At 34.7% G+C, this 15,958-nt stretch overlaps 1 protein-coding gene across 1 annotated transcript in view; it reads left to right on the top strand.

The window, feature by feature from the left end:
* The first annotated feature begins 558 nt into the window (after positions 1 to 558).
* LOC144962929 (uncharacterized) overlaps positions 559 to 15,958 on the top strand; it is a 40,177-nt gene continuing 24,777 nt past the window's right edge. The window contains exons 1-7 of the mRNA XM_078896338.1: positions 559 to 705; positions 6,440 to 6,516; positions 9,215 to 9,416; positions 11,323 to 11,560; positions 12,704 to 14,008; positions 14,391 to 14,560; positions 15,242 to 15,334. Coding sequence (XP_078752464.1) covers positions 6,463 to 6,516; positions 9,215 to 9,416; positions 11,323 to 11,560; positions 12,704 to 14,008; positions 14,391 to 14,560; positions 15,242 to 15,334 — 2,062 coding nt within the window. The 5' untranslated portion in view covers positions 559 to 705; positions 6,440 to 6,462. The remainder of the gene's footprint in view (positions 706 to 6,439; positions 6,517 to 9,214; positions 9,417 to 11,322; positions 11,561 to 12,703; positions 14,009 to 14,390; positions 14,561 to 15,241; positions 15,335 to 15,958) is intronic.

Below are 15,958 nucleotides of genomic sequence, written 5' to 3'. Positions count from 1 at the left end.
GCCTGTTAAATATGCTTAGTATTAGTAAGAGCAACGACCTGTTCTGTTGTGCACATTCCGTCCCGTAAAACCACCTGCTCATGTAGCAGGGCTGCAACTAGGACAGGTCCTCATCGATTTAGGAACACGCGCCCCATAGGTTGTAAGCTAGGAAATGATATTTTGGGTATGTAGCTGTCCCCACAGGCACCAATGTAAAGGAACAAAACCACGCCCTCGGACAGTCTGCAGAATTTAAACAAAGCCAACTAGATGGCATTAGAGTTGAATGAATGCGCTTCAGTAAAATACCAATTAGTTATACACGCCTGATAAATCTTACGATCACGGAAAACTATGTGTACCTTCAACATATTCATTTTGATTGAGCGATCTAGTGAGAACCAATCAGCGTCGTAAAATAATAACAAAGAACAGGATGAGTTTTACTTCTTTTATTCTATTTTAACAATTAACAACCAGCTATGTTTGTCCGAGCGGTTTGGGGTTTTTTTTTTGTTTGGTTTTGATATTATATCGATTTATTTGTACAACAGACTATCGATTTGAAACGAGGCTGCCTCATGACCCGGAAATAAAACCCGCAGGCGGGCAGCTGCAAATTAGGTAAACAAATCCATGTTTGAATCAGCTGGCGACCGTGGATGTTCTGTTCAAATTTAAATCCAGAGGTTTAATCTATCACCTGTTGCTATATTGGACCTGGTAAGTTTAATTTGGTCACATCAAATGCTATCATATTTATATAGAAATACGAACTCATTTTGTATTGTGGATGTGAAAGGAAGAGAATCAAATTTTGTATTGTTTACCACTTGGACTTGGGCTTGGGCCGGGACCAGACTGGGACTCGCTCGTAGAAATAGAAGTAGATATGAGGTACTTTGGTAAAACATTCAAATTGGATTGAGTTCAATTTAAACATATATCATGCTTTTCAACACGATCCTAATGATACCAAAATTGTGAAAATCAGATAAGCAGAAGAAAAGTTATGTTAGTTTAAAGGCTGAAAAATGGTCTTCTGTTTGCCTTTGCCTTTGTTTGTTATTTACTGACGGACTTTGTCTTTGTGACCTGAAACTGTTGCATTTCCTGTAGTGTAGTAACCGCCATTCGGATTTCAAAAGTGGCCTTCAATGGCCGCTAAGATTTGAGTAAGGATTTTGCTGGAACGAATTTCATGAATTTAATTTTATAAAAAAGTTAAATCCACGTGCCGTCATGAAATTTTGATTTACCAATTTCCGATATTTTAATTGGCCGATTTTAATTACCCTATTTTATCCACAATCAAGAGATATACTAAATTGTTATTGAGTTATAAACTACATCAAACGATAGAGAGATTCCTCCTGAAGAAAATAAGACATAAATCATTAAAATCCATCCATAGCCATAAACAAAAAATCTATGAATGGAACTTTTTCTGAGACCCATCACTCAAAAGTCCACCAAAAAAATCGGGTCACAGCCACTAGGCCATTTCTCAGCTCCCTGCTCGAGGGCCAAATGGACGTTTACCAAAGTAGCTTGAAGAATGTATGAGAATGATTTAGGAATTTTATGAATGATTCAAGAATGACCTTATGATTATCTTTTGTTGTTGAACGAGTGGATGTCTTCCACCGACTTCTTATAGTATACGTATTATACCTTCGAAACAGTGAGTGTGGCAATCAGAATCAGAGTTCCCTCTTCTGTACTGTTCTCAATGCCCAATGGCCAGCCAAAAGATCCACGGTGAAAATACTACCACGATGCTACCACGAGGAGCTAACGTAATTTTTTAACGCACTTAAAATTACATGAAAATTTAATTTCCAGATTCTAGATGAATGACAGTCAGTTCATCTGTATATATATAATTGAAGTGGCAATGATTTTGTTCTTGGTAATTTCTAACTAGACTTCCAGTTGATCAATGATTTTGTCTTTCTTGTTAAATAAAGCGGTTTTAGACTTAGACTACTGTTATTTTCATTTGCATCAATTTTATGCAATTATCAATAAGCAAAATATATTTATAAAAAAATAATAAAGTAAAAAACAAACAAAAGTTATACTGCCATGGGAGACTATTCAGACCGAGTTTCAATAGGAATATTCTGTTGATTGCATATATGCAATTTGGAATTTGAGTCCGAATAGCCATAGGAGACTATTCAGACTCGAGTCCGAATACTTGCAGCCATATATAATTATAGGGAAATTCCACGGGTAACGGACTGACAAATCGGACCAAAAATGCATACATTTCGTGCTCTGAAATGCAATGTATTTATTGTATGGAGCTAATATTTCCCATGGACACGTATCATGTCCACCCTTATCATATATCAAAAGGATAAAGATGAATCTTTATCAACTTGAATTTTTTGACATTATAATGTTGGTAACGGACTGACATCAGAAAATCCATGTTTTTCAATTTTATATGTAGATGGATCAAACTTTCTGAAGTTAAACCTTCCAGTAACAAATAAGTTCTTTTATAGTAACCACGAGATTATGTTCTACAACACACTAGCAATATTTAAAAGATTGTCTAAAATTTGAATCTGCAGTCTTTGAAAAAGTGTCGGTAACGGACTGACGAATGGATGGTAACGGACTGACACCTCTGAATTTTATTACTCAGAATAACGGTTACTACATAAAATCCAGAGCAAAGAACAAATTATGTAATTAGGAGCAACACTGAATACCCATTGTGATTGATCAAACCAATACTCTTCCTTATATGGATTGGGCATGATGAGTAACTTGATGGGTGACATCTGATTAACTCAATCCCAACTTTGCTTTTGAAAAAATTAAATAATGAAATAATGATTCGCGGAGTTGAAATCTATTCTGTCACAGCCAAACGGGAACTTTATTTCAACTATGAAATTAAATTATCAAAAAAAAAAAAAAAAAATGTAGATAAGAAAGGACTTAAAAACTGGGGAAGGTTTAACATTCATTTGGTACTTATTTTTGAAGCTTATTTTTATTCTGTATCTCATCTTGATTTCTGAAGCTTAGGAATTATCAAAAGGCATGACCGTCACTTCAAACTGGTCGATAGAATTGGCAGTCAATCTCTTCCTCATCTGCACTTGACCAGAAAGCCAGTTATAAGATCTGAGAAAGATCTTCAAAAATTTCGTTTGGACCATTTTATCCTTGATTGTTACAATTTTCTTATGCAGATTGTGGGATTTCTCTTAGAAGTACATTCTGAGGTTCTGAGGGAGCAAAATAAACTTAAACCAATTTTGATTCCTGGATGAAATTCACTAACAATCGACAACCTCTTTTTCAGGGTTTTTTACACGAAACTTTTTTAAATTTTCGTCCTTTCTCTTTTTTCATCTCTCACAATTATGAAATCTTTTTCACTTGGTGCTCGCCAAGAGTACTTCTTGTCCAAATAGAAATTTTCGATCAAATTATTTATTTCATCTTGAAAGCCCATTTCCATGATTAAAATATTTCAAAAACCATTGGTTGATGTATTGGATGCCCTTAGCAGGACAGGCATAGTTTAATTTTTTAAAAGTTTTTGGGAGGATTGTAGACCCTCAAAGTTGAATTCAGTATTTTACTTTCCTGTGCTGAAATGTGAGGCAGATGTGGATTTAGGTGTGCTTGGTTTACTTTCTTTTGGAGTTGTAACTTGATCGGCTTTTCTCTTTTTTTTTCCATTTTGCTTGAAAAAATCCCGTTATTTCTTTTAAGCGTCCTTTACAATCACTTTCAAGTTTTCTTTGAGACTCCTGCTTTTGTTGCCTATCTTTTTCCTAAACAACGTAATGCCCATCAGCTTTCAGTCTTTCTTGATAATTTGAACCATGGATAGAGTAGGAAACTTGAACCTGTGAATAAAGAAAATTGAGCGAAATTACATCATAAGCTATGAAAGACAAATCGGAATAAAAAGCAAATCTTGTTTTCTTAAAAATAATACAATAAAACTAAGAAAATAAAACTCATTTTTAACTTGTATCATAACAACTAAAATATTGACATTATACACAGCTAAACAGCTTGCTGACCACTACATTTAAAGTGACTCAAAAGTTTTTCACATTAATTTAAATGTTTGATTTTCTTTTTATTTCTCCCAGGGCTTCTTGCCCCTTTAATAGAAGACTACTACTGGCTCCATTGTCATAAGGATATTATAGAACAATAAACAGGGTTTTTCCCTTAATTCAAACATAGCAAAAATCTTCAAGTGATCAAAAGATTCACAAGCTTTAAAAGATTCAACTTACCTATTGCAAAATAGCAGGCTTGATGTTGAAGACCAGTGTTTGAAATTTTATGATCCAAATGTTTATAAAATGGCTGCCTGATCAGTTGAAACACATTGGAGTGGACATTACTCTTGAGACTTAAAAAACAACTTTTATATATTGTCTTTGAATTAAAATAGAATTAGTCAGTCTGTTACTGTCAGTCCGTTACCCTAAAAAATGTCAGTCCGTTACCCAACAAAAGTACCTTAAATGATAAATTTCTTGAAAAATTGTCTTACAGTGCTAAAGCCATTCATGTAAGGACAGAAAATCTGAAAAAGTGAGTCTGTACAACAATCACATCTTTCGTAGATGAAAAAATACTGTTTTAATGGTAACGGACTGACATACAATTTTCCAAGGTCATTAAAACGACCGATGAGGACAACATTTAATTAAAATCGTAAATTTCAATGTTTATATAAGTTCTTGATACTTATAATTGTTTTAATATCAATAAACAACAGCAAAGGTGGCTATAATTTTGTAGAAATTGCAAGATTTATAATATTGAGAAAATATTCTTTTTGTTCTTCAAATAGGGGATACCCTTACATTAAGCTATAATAAGCATCCTGTATCACAAATATGCACGAAATATCCTTATATTCATAATCCTGAATGATTTTCCAACAAATTGGTACCAAATTTTAATATGTTCTTAAGAATTTGTAAAACACCCCTTCGGTTGACATTTTCATGGAATTTCCCTATATTTAATAGGTCAAAATTTTCAAACTTAAAACATCTTAATAAATTTGACCCTGTCAGGTTGCTGGTACTTGAAAAAAAAATTGATACTTTATTTGTTTCTCTACAACTAACAGTTCCAGAGATATTTATATTTTTCTGTTGAAAATTTAGGTTAATTTTACAGAGAGAATCTGTGATCTCACTGCTGCCTCAAAACCAGCATCTTGCGGTGATCAGGAAAGTTTGGATTTTGCAGTGAACATGGTCCATTTTTTGTTTCAGAACTTTTGATTCAATTAAAAAATAAATGGCACGTGTTGGGTATCATTTAAAAGGTCAGAAAATAAGTTTTATTTCGTATAAGGCCACCTCTATTTGCAGTAGTACTAGTACTGCAAATAGGGATTTCCTCTATTCGCATTAGCACTGAAAATAGTGAAAATCACACGTTATTGTTATTTGCAGTACTACTATACTGGTGAACGCATCTTTCAGCATTCTGGTCCATGGTTGTGGAATTTGCTATTACTTGAGATACATTGTTTGTCTTCACTTGAGGATTTCAACAGTTGATTGACAACATTCTTATTCATGACCTGTCAGGTTGATTGGACTTGAAAAAAAAGATTGATACTTTATATGTTTCTCTACGACTGACAGTTCCAGAGATATTTATATTTTTCTGTTGATAATTTTGGTTAATTTTACAGAGAGAATCTGTGATCTCACTGCTGCCTCGAAACCAGCATCAGGCGGTGATCAGGAAAGTTTGGATTTTGCAGTGAACATGGTCCACTTTTTGTTTCAGAAATTTTGATTCAATTAAGAAATAAATGGCAAGTGTTGGGTATCATTTAAAAGGTCAGAAAATAAGTTTTGTTTCGTATAAGGCCACCTCTATTTGCAGTAGTACTAGTACTGCAAATAGGGATTTCCTCTATTCGCATTAGCACTGCAAATAGTGAATATCACTTGTTATTGTTATTTGTAGTACTACTCTATACTGGTGAGCGCATCTTTCAGCATTCTGGTCCATGGTTGTGGAATTTGCTATTACTTGAGATACATTGTTCGTCTTCACTTGAGGATTTCAACAGTTGATTGACGACATTCTTATTCATGACAGGCTTTCTTTTGATTATGTGTATTTAAAATTATAGGATATATAAAGATGATGCCAAATACCATCCGAATTCCCTTTTCTTGTTTGTGGAAATTCCTCTTTCGGCATTGAAATTCCCCTGAATGGTGTCTGAAATTCCTGTGAACCAATTTTTAAGTTGGCATTTCTGAATAATGTTTGACTTTGTAAAAACATGAGACTCCATACTGCAGACTCCACATTTGGATGCATATTTTCTTTACACCTGACACATGCTTCAAAACTGTCGTATTAATTATTAAGATGGCTATTATAATGTAATGATGTTTTTTTGTTTTTTTTTTTTTGTCCCCAGATGAAGTTGCCTAACTACTCACAATGGCATCTTCCTTAAATGACAGTTGCCCAAGTGACACAGATTTGCCTACAGGGGTTAGTAAGCAGCAATGACTATGTTCATACTTTTCCTTCCCTCATTCCTACAATTTAAATATTTTTTGATGACCTTTCTGTATCTGTATGGTGGGCGCTGAAGCAACCAATGGTCTGGTTGTATTTCAGCGGCGTCCTCATTCGGCGCAGGCCCATGTCAGTCGGGCCTTGAAATCGTTAAGGTGTGGCGCCATGATGACCAGTTCATCCAGCCCATTCCACTCCGAGATAGTTGTGGATAGAAGACCTTTCTTTTTGTATGTGGATGAATGTGCTAATGATTTTCATAAAGTACTTGTTTGGTTGACACCTGTTATTGTAGATATACATGTGCAGATAAGAATAATCTGATTTTGCAACTTTTGTTTGTGCATATTTTTAAGAATAATCAGAAATCTGAATTCAGAGTTACCGTTTTCAGATAAGATATATGTTATTAAAATTTTGAATTGAGAGTATAGATAAATTGATAGGACATGCAGTCTTTCCACCAATTGATCATACCGGTATGGGTTAAACCAATTGCTTTAAACTTGAATTTTGCTTGGTCAGAGTTGTCGTTTTGTTTAATTGACGCCTTTGTGTAATTGCAGGCGTGCCTATCGAACCGGAAAATGCGGGAGTTTACTTTTTGTCCCGGAAATAATAAAAAAATTGAGCATTATACTATACTACTACCACCTCATCATCATCCTCAACACCACTACAACTACCACCACCACATCACCATCCCATACCTGCCGAATATTACAAATTTTTTCGTAATTTTACGAATTTTAGACACATTTTATGGCCAAATATGAAAATACGAAATTGTATGGAAAATTACGAATTTCAATTCTCAATAATAATAATAATAATAATAGTAAGAACTACTACTACTACTACTACTACTACTACTACTACTACTACTACTACTACTACTACTACTATTATTACTATTACTACTATAATAATGATGATAATATTAATAATAATGACAACAATAATAATAATGATGCTGATTATAATAAAAACAATAATACAATAATAAAGCATTTCTACAGCGCATAAGCATGACAATATAATGTTGAAAGTGATCATCAATGTCAAATTGTGCTTGTTCTTATATACGATTTCAAAAATGACTAATTTCCTTGTCAAATTACTAAAACTTGACATAGCAATGACTAAATTTGAAGTTTTCAAATTGGCAGGTCTGTCATCCCTACCACCACACTACAACTATTACTACCACATCATCTTCCCTACCACCACTTATACAACTACTACTACCACATCGTCGTCCGTACCACCATTACTACAACATTTTCCCTACCACCATTACTACATTTACCACCACATCATCATTCCTACCACCACTACCACAACCTTCACCATCACCCCTACCACCACTACTACAACCACCCCCACCACCAGATCGTCAGCCATCAACAAACCGTATAGTTTGGAAATTGATAAGCTATTCTCTTTCACAATGGTTGGAGAAAAATGTCCTCCTTTTTTGTGGTCAGTCATTCTCACCTGTGGCAGTGTTATCTTGATGAGTTATCCAAGTGTTATTATATTACTAACACAATGAGTGAGGATACCCCTTTTGTTGCAAGCGGATTAATAACTACACATACTTATAATAACCTCTAGCACTGTTGCAACCATATTATGCTTTTGATATCAGACGTTTGACTGTCTTTTAAGACATTACTATTGCGCTATGTATTGTTCCTGAAATTTGAGGTTTTATCCTTAAAATTTGAAGTTGATGGTAGGCATGCCTGTAATTGGTAAAAAATATTAACTGTTTAAAATCAGAATGTTAATGTAGGTATCAGTGGTATTATTATATTGATTTATTCTGCCTTTGTGACTGTCTAAAATGCATTGCGATACCTATTTTAAATGTCAAGAATTGATCTTAAAAACCTGGCATATAACTGGAATTGTGATATTCTCAATTGGAATATCAGTCGGATGCAAATGTGGATTTTTCCACCTCTTACTTCAATTTTAAAAATCCATAACAGATTTTTAGGAAATTATTTTATTTCACTAACAAGTTAGGATTGCACTACATCTGTTTAAAATCAATTAAAAATGATACTTAACTTTTTAAAATTGAGTATATTGCGCAATATCCACTAAACGTGTTCAAAGCACTTAACCAAGGATCTCTTGCCAACAGCAACATTTAACATGTAGGACGGGACATAATGCCTGTTAGGCGATATTACAATTTTTTCAGACAGAGGCAACACTGTTAACAGCCATGTACTCATTTTACACCCGAGTACAGTGAGAGAATGTGAGTAAAGTCTTCTCCAAGAACTCAACTGTGCAGAGCGAGGCCCGAACCCAGGACCTTCCTATCCGAAAGCGAGTGTCCTACCACATAGCCTTTTTTAAAAGGATGGAAACCCCAGATTTAGTCTTAGATGATTAATACCAATGTATTGTTCTTCAAATTTTATTTAATTTTGTTGTTTTTTTTCCAATGAAAATTCAATTTATGTTTGTTGCATGTGACAGGTTTGAGCATGATTTGTTCAAATTTGAAACCACATTGTTTAATACTATAACAATTTTGATTTAATATAATTACATTTTAACTTTTGTATTGAGGTTTTTGTTGTTAAGATATATTATTACATCACATTCACATGGAAATTCTGTATATCCTTTGTCTCTCAATTTTTTACAGTTACCTTCACCAAATGCATCCGATGACGAGAACATTACACAAATTCCAGAATTTGGCATTGCTGTGCCCAACTTTTGTAATAAGTTGAGGGCAATGACACAGCATTTGTTCTCCAAGCCAGAAGTGGTTGTACTCTCAGATCTTTGTAGTCAAAGAATAATTCCAGTCAAAAATGAGCCCAAGAAAAAAGCACCTCTGAAAGGTATGTTATTTTTAAGGAGAGCATATTTGATCACCACATCAATTTCCCCTTTAGATTAAACACGTCCTACAACAATGTGTTTTTGTGTTTTCCCAACATATGTGAACTTGAAATTGTTCTTTTTAACATTACAAGGGATTGAAAATACTCGTACTTACTAACTTGCAAGGATTTATGACTTGGATCAAATCAGGAATTACAAAGCCACTGTGTAGTTTCTCATGATTAGGGCAAGTTGTAAATGATTCTGATTTATTAATATAAAATTGAATCCTCCAAATTTTACCTATACTATATCATATATAAAACGAGCAATAGGAAATCTGTTATTTACAGTCAATGTGCATTGTGTTATTACAAGGTCTAAAGCAAGCAATAGGAAAGTTGAAAATGCTTACACCCTTATTTAGAATTGCTCATAAATTATGATTTGTTCGGATTGTTAACAGTTGATTATTTTTAAATGAAAAAGTTCATTCCTGAGACTGAGACATTTTCGGTATATGTGTGGTCATGTAGAGTCCACCATTGTTTTATGATTTAATTTGCATCATATTAATTCAGGTGGTAATTTATATGGTAATGGGCATTTAAATTTATTTCACCTTTAATATCAGTAAATCTCAAAAAAGAAAAAGTTAATTGATGTTAATTAACTGAGATTTTGTAATGAGATTCTCTGAAAATTAATGTACAGTTCAGAGTTGATGTATCAACACGATCCAGATCACTGTAAAATGACGATATAGGCATCGTGTCAATAGGGCAGTCCTTCCAAAAAATGAATATGCAAGATAACAAGGGAAGTCAATGTGGATGATTTAGTGGTCCATAAAATTAAAAGGGCTGCTATAATGGCTTGGATGGAAACTGGTTTCAATGGTACGTTATCCTGATTTGACTCTGCATCAGGTAATTCCCCACATTGGCAACAATTGTATCAATCGATATTTCACAGCTAGTCTCAAGGTTCTGATCAACGACAATGTAGTCCTCAGTCACTTTGTCAAGTAGCAGGATGGTACTGAGCTGTTGAAAAGGGGACTTTGATGTCTTGTCGATATAAATGTGATGTTTATATAAACGTCGACATACTGTAGACTCCAGATAAGATGATGCCCTGGAGAACAGGATAAAAATCAACTTGACTGAAAATCAACTTAACCGGAGTGTAAGCATATGAGCAAAAATGCGTGTGAAAAAAGCAAGCCAATCTAGAATAAGTATGGCCCTTCATGTCACACTTTCCGCTGATGTTGCTTGGTCGCATCGAATTGATCAGAGAAGTAGTGGTCACTGCTTCTTGTAAATCGTCAAGTTGCATGCCAGACTTTTCAACTGCATTGATCAGTTTTATCTTTCTTTTCAGCGATAGGGTTGTCGATCTTCTGTTTGCCATTGTAGTTCTAGGCTTGTCTTGAATTATTAATAAAATTGATACTAATTAAGAGGGTCATTATATAGGGTGGCCTGGGATTAGAGGAAAAAAAATAAATCTCGATTTGAAGTTGCGACTGTGTAATATGTGAGATGGATAAAAAGCTATTTGATACTGCTTATGTAAATTGAGCACTGATGTCAGGCAAAACATCTATGTCACATCAGTGTGCGCCAATCAATCGCAGATATTCTTAACCAATGAAAATTTTTACTGGTAGCTTTTTTAACCAATGGGTTTATTTGTGATTTATTGTGGTCATATGAGTGATAAGAACATCGACTTAAGCGACATGGATTTATGTGGAATGTTTTTTTTTACGAATGTAGGAAGAAGGGGGATTGACCAAAAAAGAAAAATTGTCTTGGGTTAAAATCGACTTTAGCAACGTAGATGTATCCAGAGTGCATTGTATCTGCCCTGCAATGTATTTTTTTTTAAAACAACTTTTTTTCTCATTGGTTCTAGATGAGTCTAATATTGCTCGTAAGCCATTTACTTCTCATGCTGGCTATCACTCAAGTCCAAGGTGGGACTCTAAATCCCCATCTATGAGATCCTATGATCCTTGTGACATCACAGGAGGTGATGAACTGGAAGTTGCTGGCGTTCTTTTTAGGAGTTGGACTCCTGGCAAAGACAGGCATCATCTATCAAAGACGGACTCTGATTTTCCCAGTCTGAGTGAATCAAGTCTTAGTGAGAGGTGAGGAAGTTGCAAATTCTGTGATTTGATTTTATTCCTATTATATGTTTAAATAAAGGTTATTAAGTAACTGTGGTTTTATGATAAAAGATTTATGAACAGATAGACAAAAAATTATAGAAATAATTTCACAAACCCAAATAAACAGAGAAATACTATTTTGAAAAGATAGTAAACTAACCTAATGACAACAGATTTTGGACGCCTCTTATAACTGAGGTTAAAAAAAAAGATTAGAGTAGTTTTCAAAAGAGTTCCTGTCTAGCCGAATGCCCTTTCCACGTGAGTTCTAATCTGAGGAATTAGAAAGATGAAACTTGACAATTGGCTTACAGGAAAATGTCTACTATTTTTGATATATATTTTTCATGCCCTTGATAGACCTACCAACCTTCCCCGGATTACCCTGGAAACTGCAGAATTCACTCACACGTTCCCACCTTCCGGTTTTTAATAATTGAATTTTTCTGGGCTCTCCATCATTTTCTGGTATCTTACAAAATTTGTGTTTGTCGTTGTTGGCCTCACCATTTCACACTGGATTTTTTTTTGGTTGCTTTTTTGTTTGTTTTAAAAACAGTTTTTCTATTTTATGTTGAAACTTATGCATTACGGTTTGGCTCTTATTTTTATGTTACTCTTTGACCTCAGAAGATTTTCCCACTTTTTCATTTTGAAAAGTTGGCGGGTCTGTCGTGAGATTTGATGGTTTACATATTATCAGATCTACAACTTGTAAAGAATTAGTTTATACACCTTTTTTAAAACTGAAGCATTTGGCAACTTTGGGCTTTCTTTTTTTTCTTTTCCAAGATTCAGCTTGGACATTGGTGAAAATATGGTTATTTAATCAGAGATGGATGTATGTTTAATTTGAATATTTTGAGCTACACCACATCATGCATTTTAGGTCGATACACATTTTTTCTTCAAATTTAGACATTTTTTCATCTCAAAAATATACAGATTTTTCTTTAGCTGCTTGTGGCAGGTTTGTTAATAACAATAATTATCTTTTTATGAAATATATAATGTAAAGTGCCTATGATCATTGATTTGTGGATTACAACGTGGAAATTTTTTATTGTGATATCCCTCCTCGTTCAAACTTTTTCCTTCACATGTTTTTAAAATTTATTTCAGATCAGGGATTGGGAAATCTAATGATGTATCTCTTTTGGGGCTGGCAAATCTGTCATCTGGCAGTCATGGTAATAAAGTTCAGTCACCATCTGTGATGAAAGTTGGAAAGAGTCCAGTCACCTCCACCCCCCGCAATAAAAGTAGGAACAGTTCAATACAAGAAAGTCCTTTACCTCATAACCCAGAGTCTCCGCTTTGCGGCGACCAGTCATTCAATAAATCCGATTCAAAGTCACAATCAAAATCAGGTTCCAAAAGTCGCAGGAGATCAAAAAAGCTTCAGGTCCATCGTGGAGATGCAGAAAGTGAGAGTGCTCTAAACTCCTCTCCTAAGTTAGACATAAATGCTAATAATTCAAAGGGTACTGATGGGCAGGAATGTCAAGCACAGCAAGGATTTGATTTTGATGGAAATTTAAGGAATCCAGTATTATCTTCACTGAAACCTAAACCCCAACAGTCAGGGATCACCATACCACATGAAACCAGTGTTGAAAATAGGCCAGCTAGTCCATCGTGGAACAATATAGTTAAAGCATCATCTCCTCGTTTATCTCCAATAATGAGAATTGGCTCACCAAGGAGTCATTTGAATCAAGGCTACCCTGCTCTTACCTCCGAAGAACCAAAGCCAGTGGAAATCCTTAAGAAAACAGAGAGTTCTAGAGGTCATCCAAACAGTTCTAGAAGTAATCAACGAGGAGACCCAGTGAACGATAAAAAGAAAAATGTGGGAAAAGTACAGCGCGTTCAACTTATGTCTGTGGATAGCAGCTGTGTAACACCAAAGAAAAGGAATGACTCTGAAACCTGGTCTTCAAATAGTAATACTGCATTTGAAAATCGTTTTGTGGAAAAGATTGCTGTGAGTGGCACATCTCCACCAAAGAAAGTGAATCCTTCTCCTATTAAGAAATTAGATTTTTCACAGAATAATAAACACTCCACTAGTAGTGGAGTAAAGGAAGCAAAAGCTCCCGTGAAAGGTGGTTCTCTTTTCAAAAGACAAATTTCTTTGATATCCGACTTTGATTGGAAAAAGAGTTCCACAAATGACCATTCGATTAAAGATGATAAAAGAAATATGAAAGGGAATAGGAATGGTGGAGCCAAAATGGGAAATGGTCGTGGTAAAAGAGCTGTATTTTCTTTGGAGGATTTTGTTCAATCCCCGACAGTATCCAAGTCAAAGGATGAAATAGGAGACCTTGAACTGAGTGAGGAAAAACAGACAGAAAGTGATGAAGCCAAAAGAAAGATTGGCGAATCTGGGCGTTCAGAGGAATTGCCAGTGGATGGATCTGGGTAAGTCATTGTACACCCCGCCCTTATTTCTTGTTACATCACTATTTAATGTAGTGATCCATTTTACGTAATCACTTTTTATTTTCATGTCAAGATGGCCCCCTTAAATATTGCAAATGGTTGACCTGATGATTACTAATCTTTCAGTAATTTGAATTGAATGGTTCCCCCTAAAAAACCTATTGTACCGGGAATATTACTAGAAAACTGAATATCAGTGTTTTCGTTTTACTAAATGAATACGTGCCACTTTTGCTGAGCTATCCACTCTCTAAATATAGTGTGTATGTGTGTTTTCTTTTTAATCAGAGCATCATAAATTGTTGATAATCTTGAAAGATGGCAGCCTTGAATCTAAACAAGCATTATTTTATATTTCCAGGATTAAGATTGAAGTTTCAAATGATGAGCAAAAGAAAATGCCTGCTGCAGCTAAATTGCCCTCAAAATCTCCAAGCCCTACCAGCATGACTGTTGTTGCTGATGTAAGACAAGTTACCCGCAAAACACTTTTAAGAGCTTATGCTCGTACTTATAGCTACTATTTGGAAGGTAAGATTATTTTTTTGTTAAAAAAAAAACAGAGAGGGGGCATGTATTGGAATTTTTCAAGTTTACTTAAAGATAACAGAATGTTTATGTTTCATCTCATTTATCTCTTATAGGAGAAGTCAGTTTCTAAGTATCTGCCAGATCTGTTCAATGATACATTGATCAGTATTTCTCTATGTGGTCTTGTGGTATGACAATCACCTTTGGATTGGAAGTTCCAGGGTTCGAGTAGTGCATAGCTGAGTCCTTGGAAAACACTCTAAACTAATATTCTTCCATATTACTAAGGTGTAAAATGAGTACCTGGCGTGTTAACAACATAGTCTCTGTGGAAAAAAAAATGTACAATTGCCTAAGAGGCATTATTTCTCATTTTGTTAAGTGTTGCTTTGGCGAGGGAGCCCTTGTAAAGTGCTTTGAGTATGTTTAGTAGGTGTTGCGCTATATGACTGTCTTTTGGGAGGGGGGGGGGTTCGTTTTTTTCTTCTTCTTTTTCTTGTAGCTTGTAATTAGTTTCATCCACTCCAGGTTGGAATCAAGCTTTTAGGTTTGAAAATAATTTCCTTGAAATTCGAATTTTCCTGCAGATGTTCTGCTTGTTGCATCTGTAGAAAACAAAGTGTGATGGTTGATTTGATTATATTAAGACAAATGTATTTTTACCTGTTCCTTTCCTTACAGGGCATCATGTGACCAGTGTTTCTAAAGAGCTCCTTTTTATTCTTCAATTATTGACATGCACCCAAGAAGATTGTTGCAGTTTGACAAATCTTGGTATGTATAATAGACTACGTTATATTCATAGGCAAGCTGAGTGGTAAGGCATTGTACCTCCATCTAGAAGACCTGAGTTTGAGTACAACTCAGCGCGTCATTTTAGCCCCTGTTTATTACTATATGGCCCTGCATTGCGGCTTATGTCTGGTTGTCTCAGCTTTTCTCAAGATTTACTCTAAACAAAAATTTCCCCAAAAGATCTGATGATGAGTAAAGGGAATTTAAAAAAATGTTCATTTAGTTTTTCAATTTTCTGCTCTTCATTTATTTACAGCTGAAATGAAAATCAGAAACATTCATGTTTTAAAATGACATATAGATAAGATTATGTTGTCATGCCAAGTGTATAATTTGCATCAAATATTAATATGCAATCTTAATTTTCAGATTCTGATTAGGTATGTTTTGTCTCACTCACCTTTAATAATGATTTTTTATTCCCGCTTATGATAATTTGAAATCATAATCAAATCTGTATGACAGGTTCATTGGTCGGGGTTGGCATGGGGTTGCTGAGTATTTGTTTGTTTGTGTATTTGTATGGCATTGTGATTTTGTGATATGACACTTGCCTTTGAACTGGTAGGTCTGTGGTTTGAGTCCTGATGTGGGTAGTGTAAA

The sequence above is a fragment of the Berghia stephanieae genome, chromosome 1 (assembly GCF_034508935.2).
Source record: "Berghia stephanieae isolate SIO BIC M18660-M18661 chromosome 1, UCSD_Bste_1.3, whole genome shotgun sequence".
NCBI classification, from domain to species: Eukaryota; Metazoa; Mollusca; class Gastropoda; order Nudibranchia; family Aeolidiidae; genus Berghia; species Berghia stephanieae.
The sequence above is the reverse complement of the archived record's forward strand: the minus strand, read 5'-3'. Positions and strand labels throughout refer to the sequence as shown.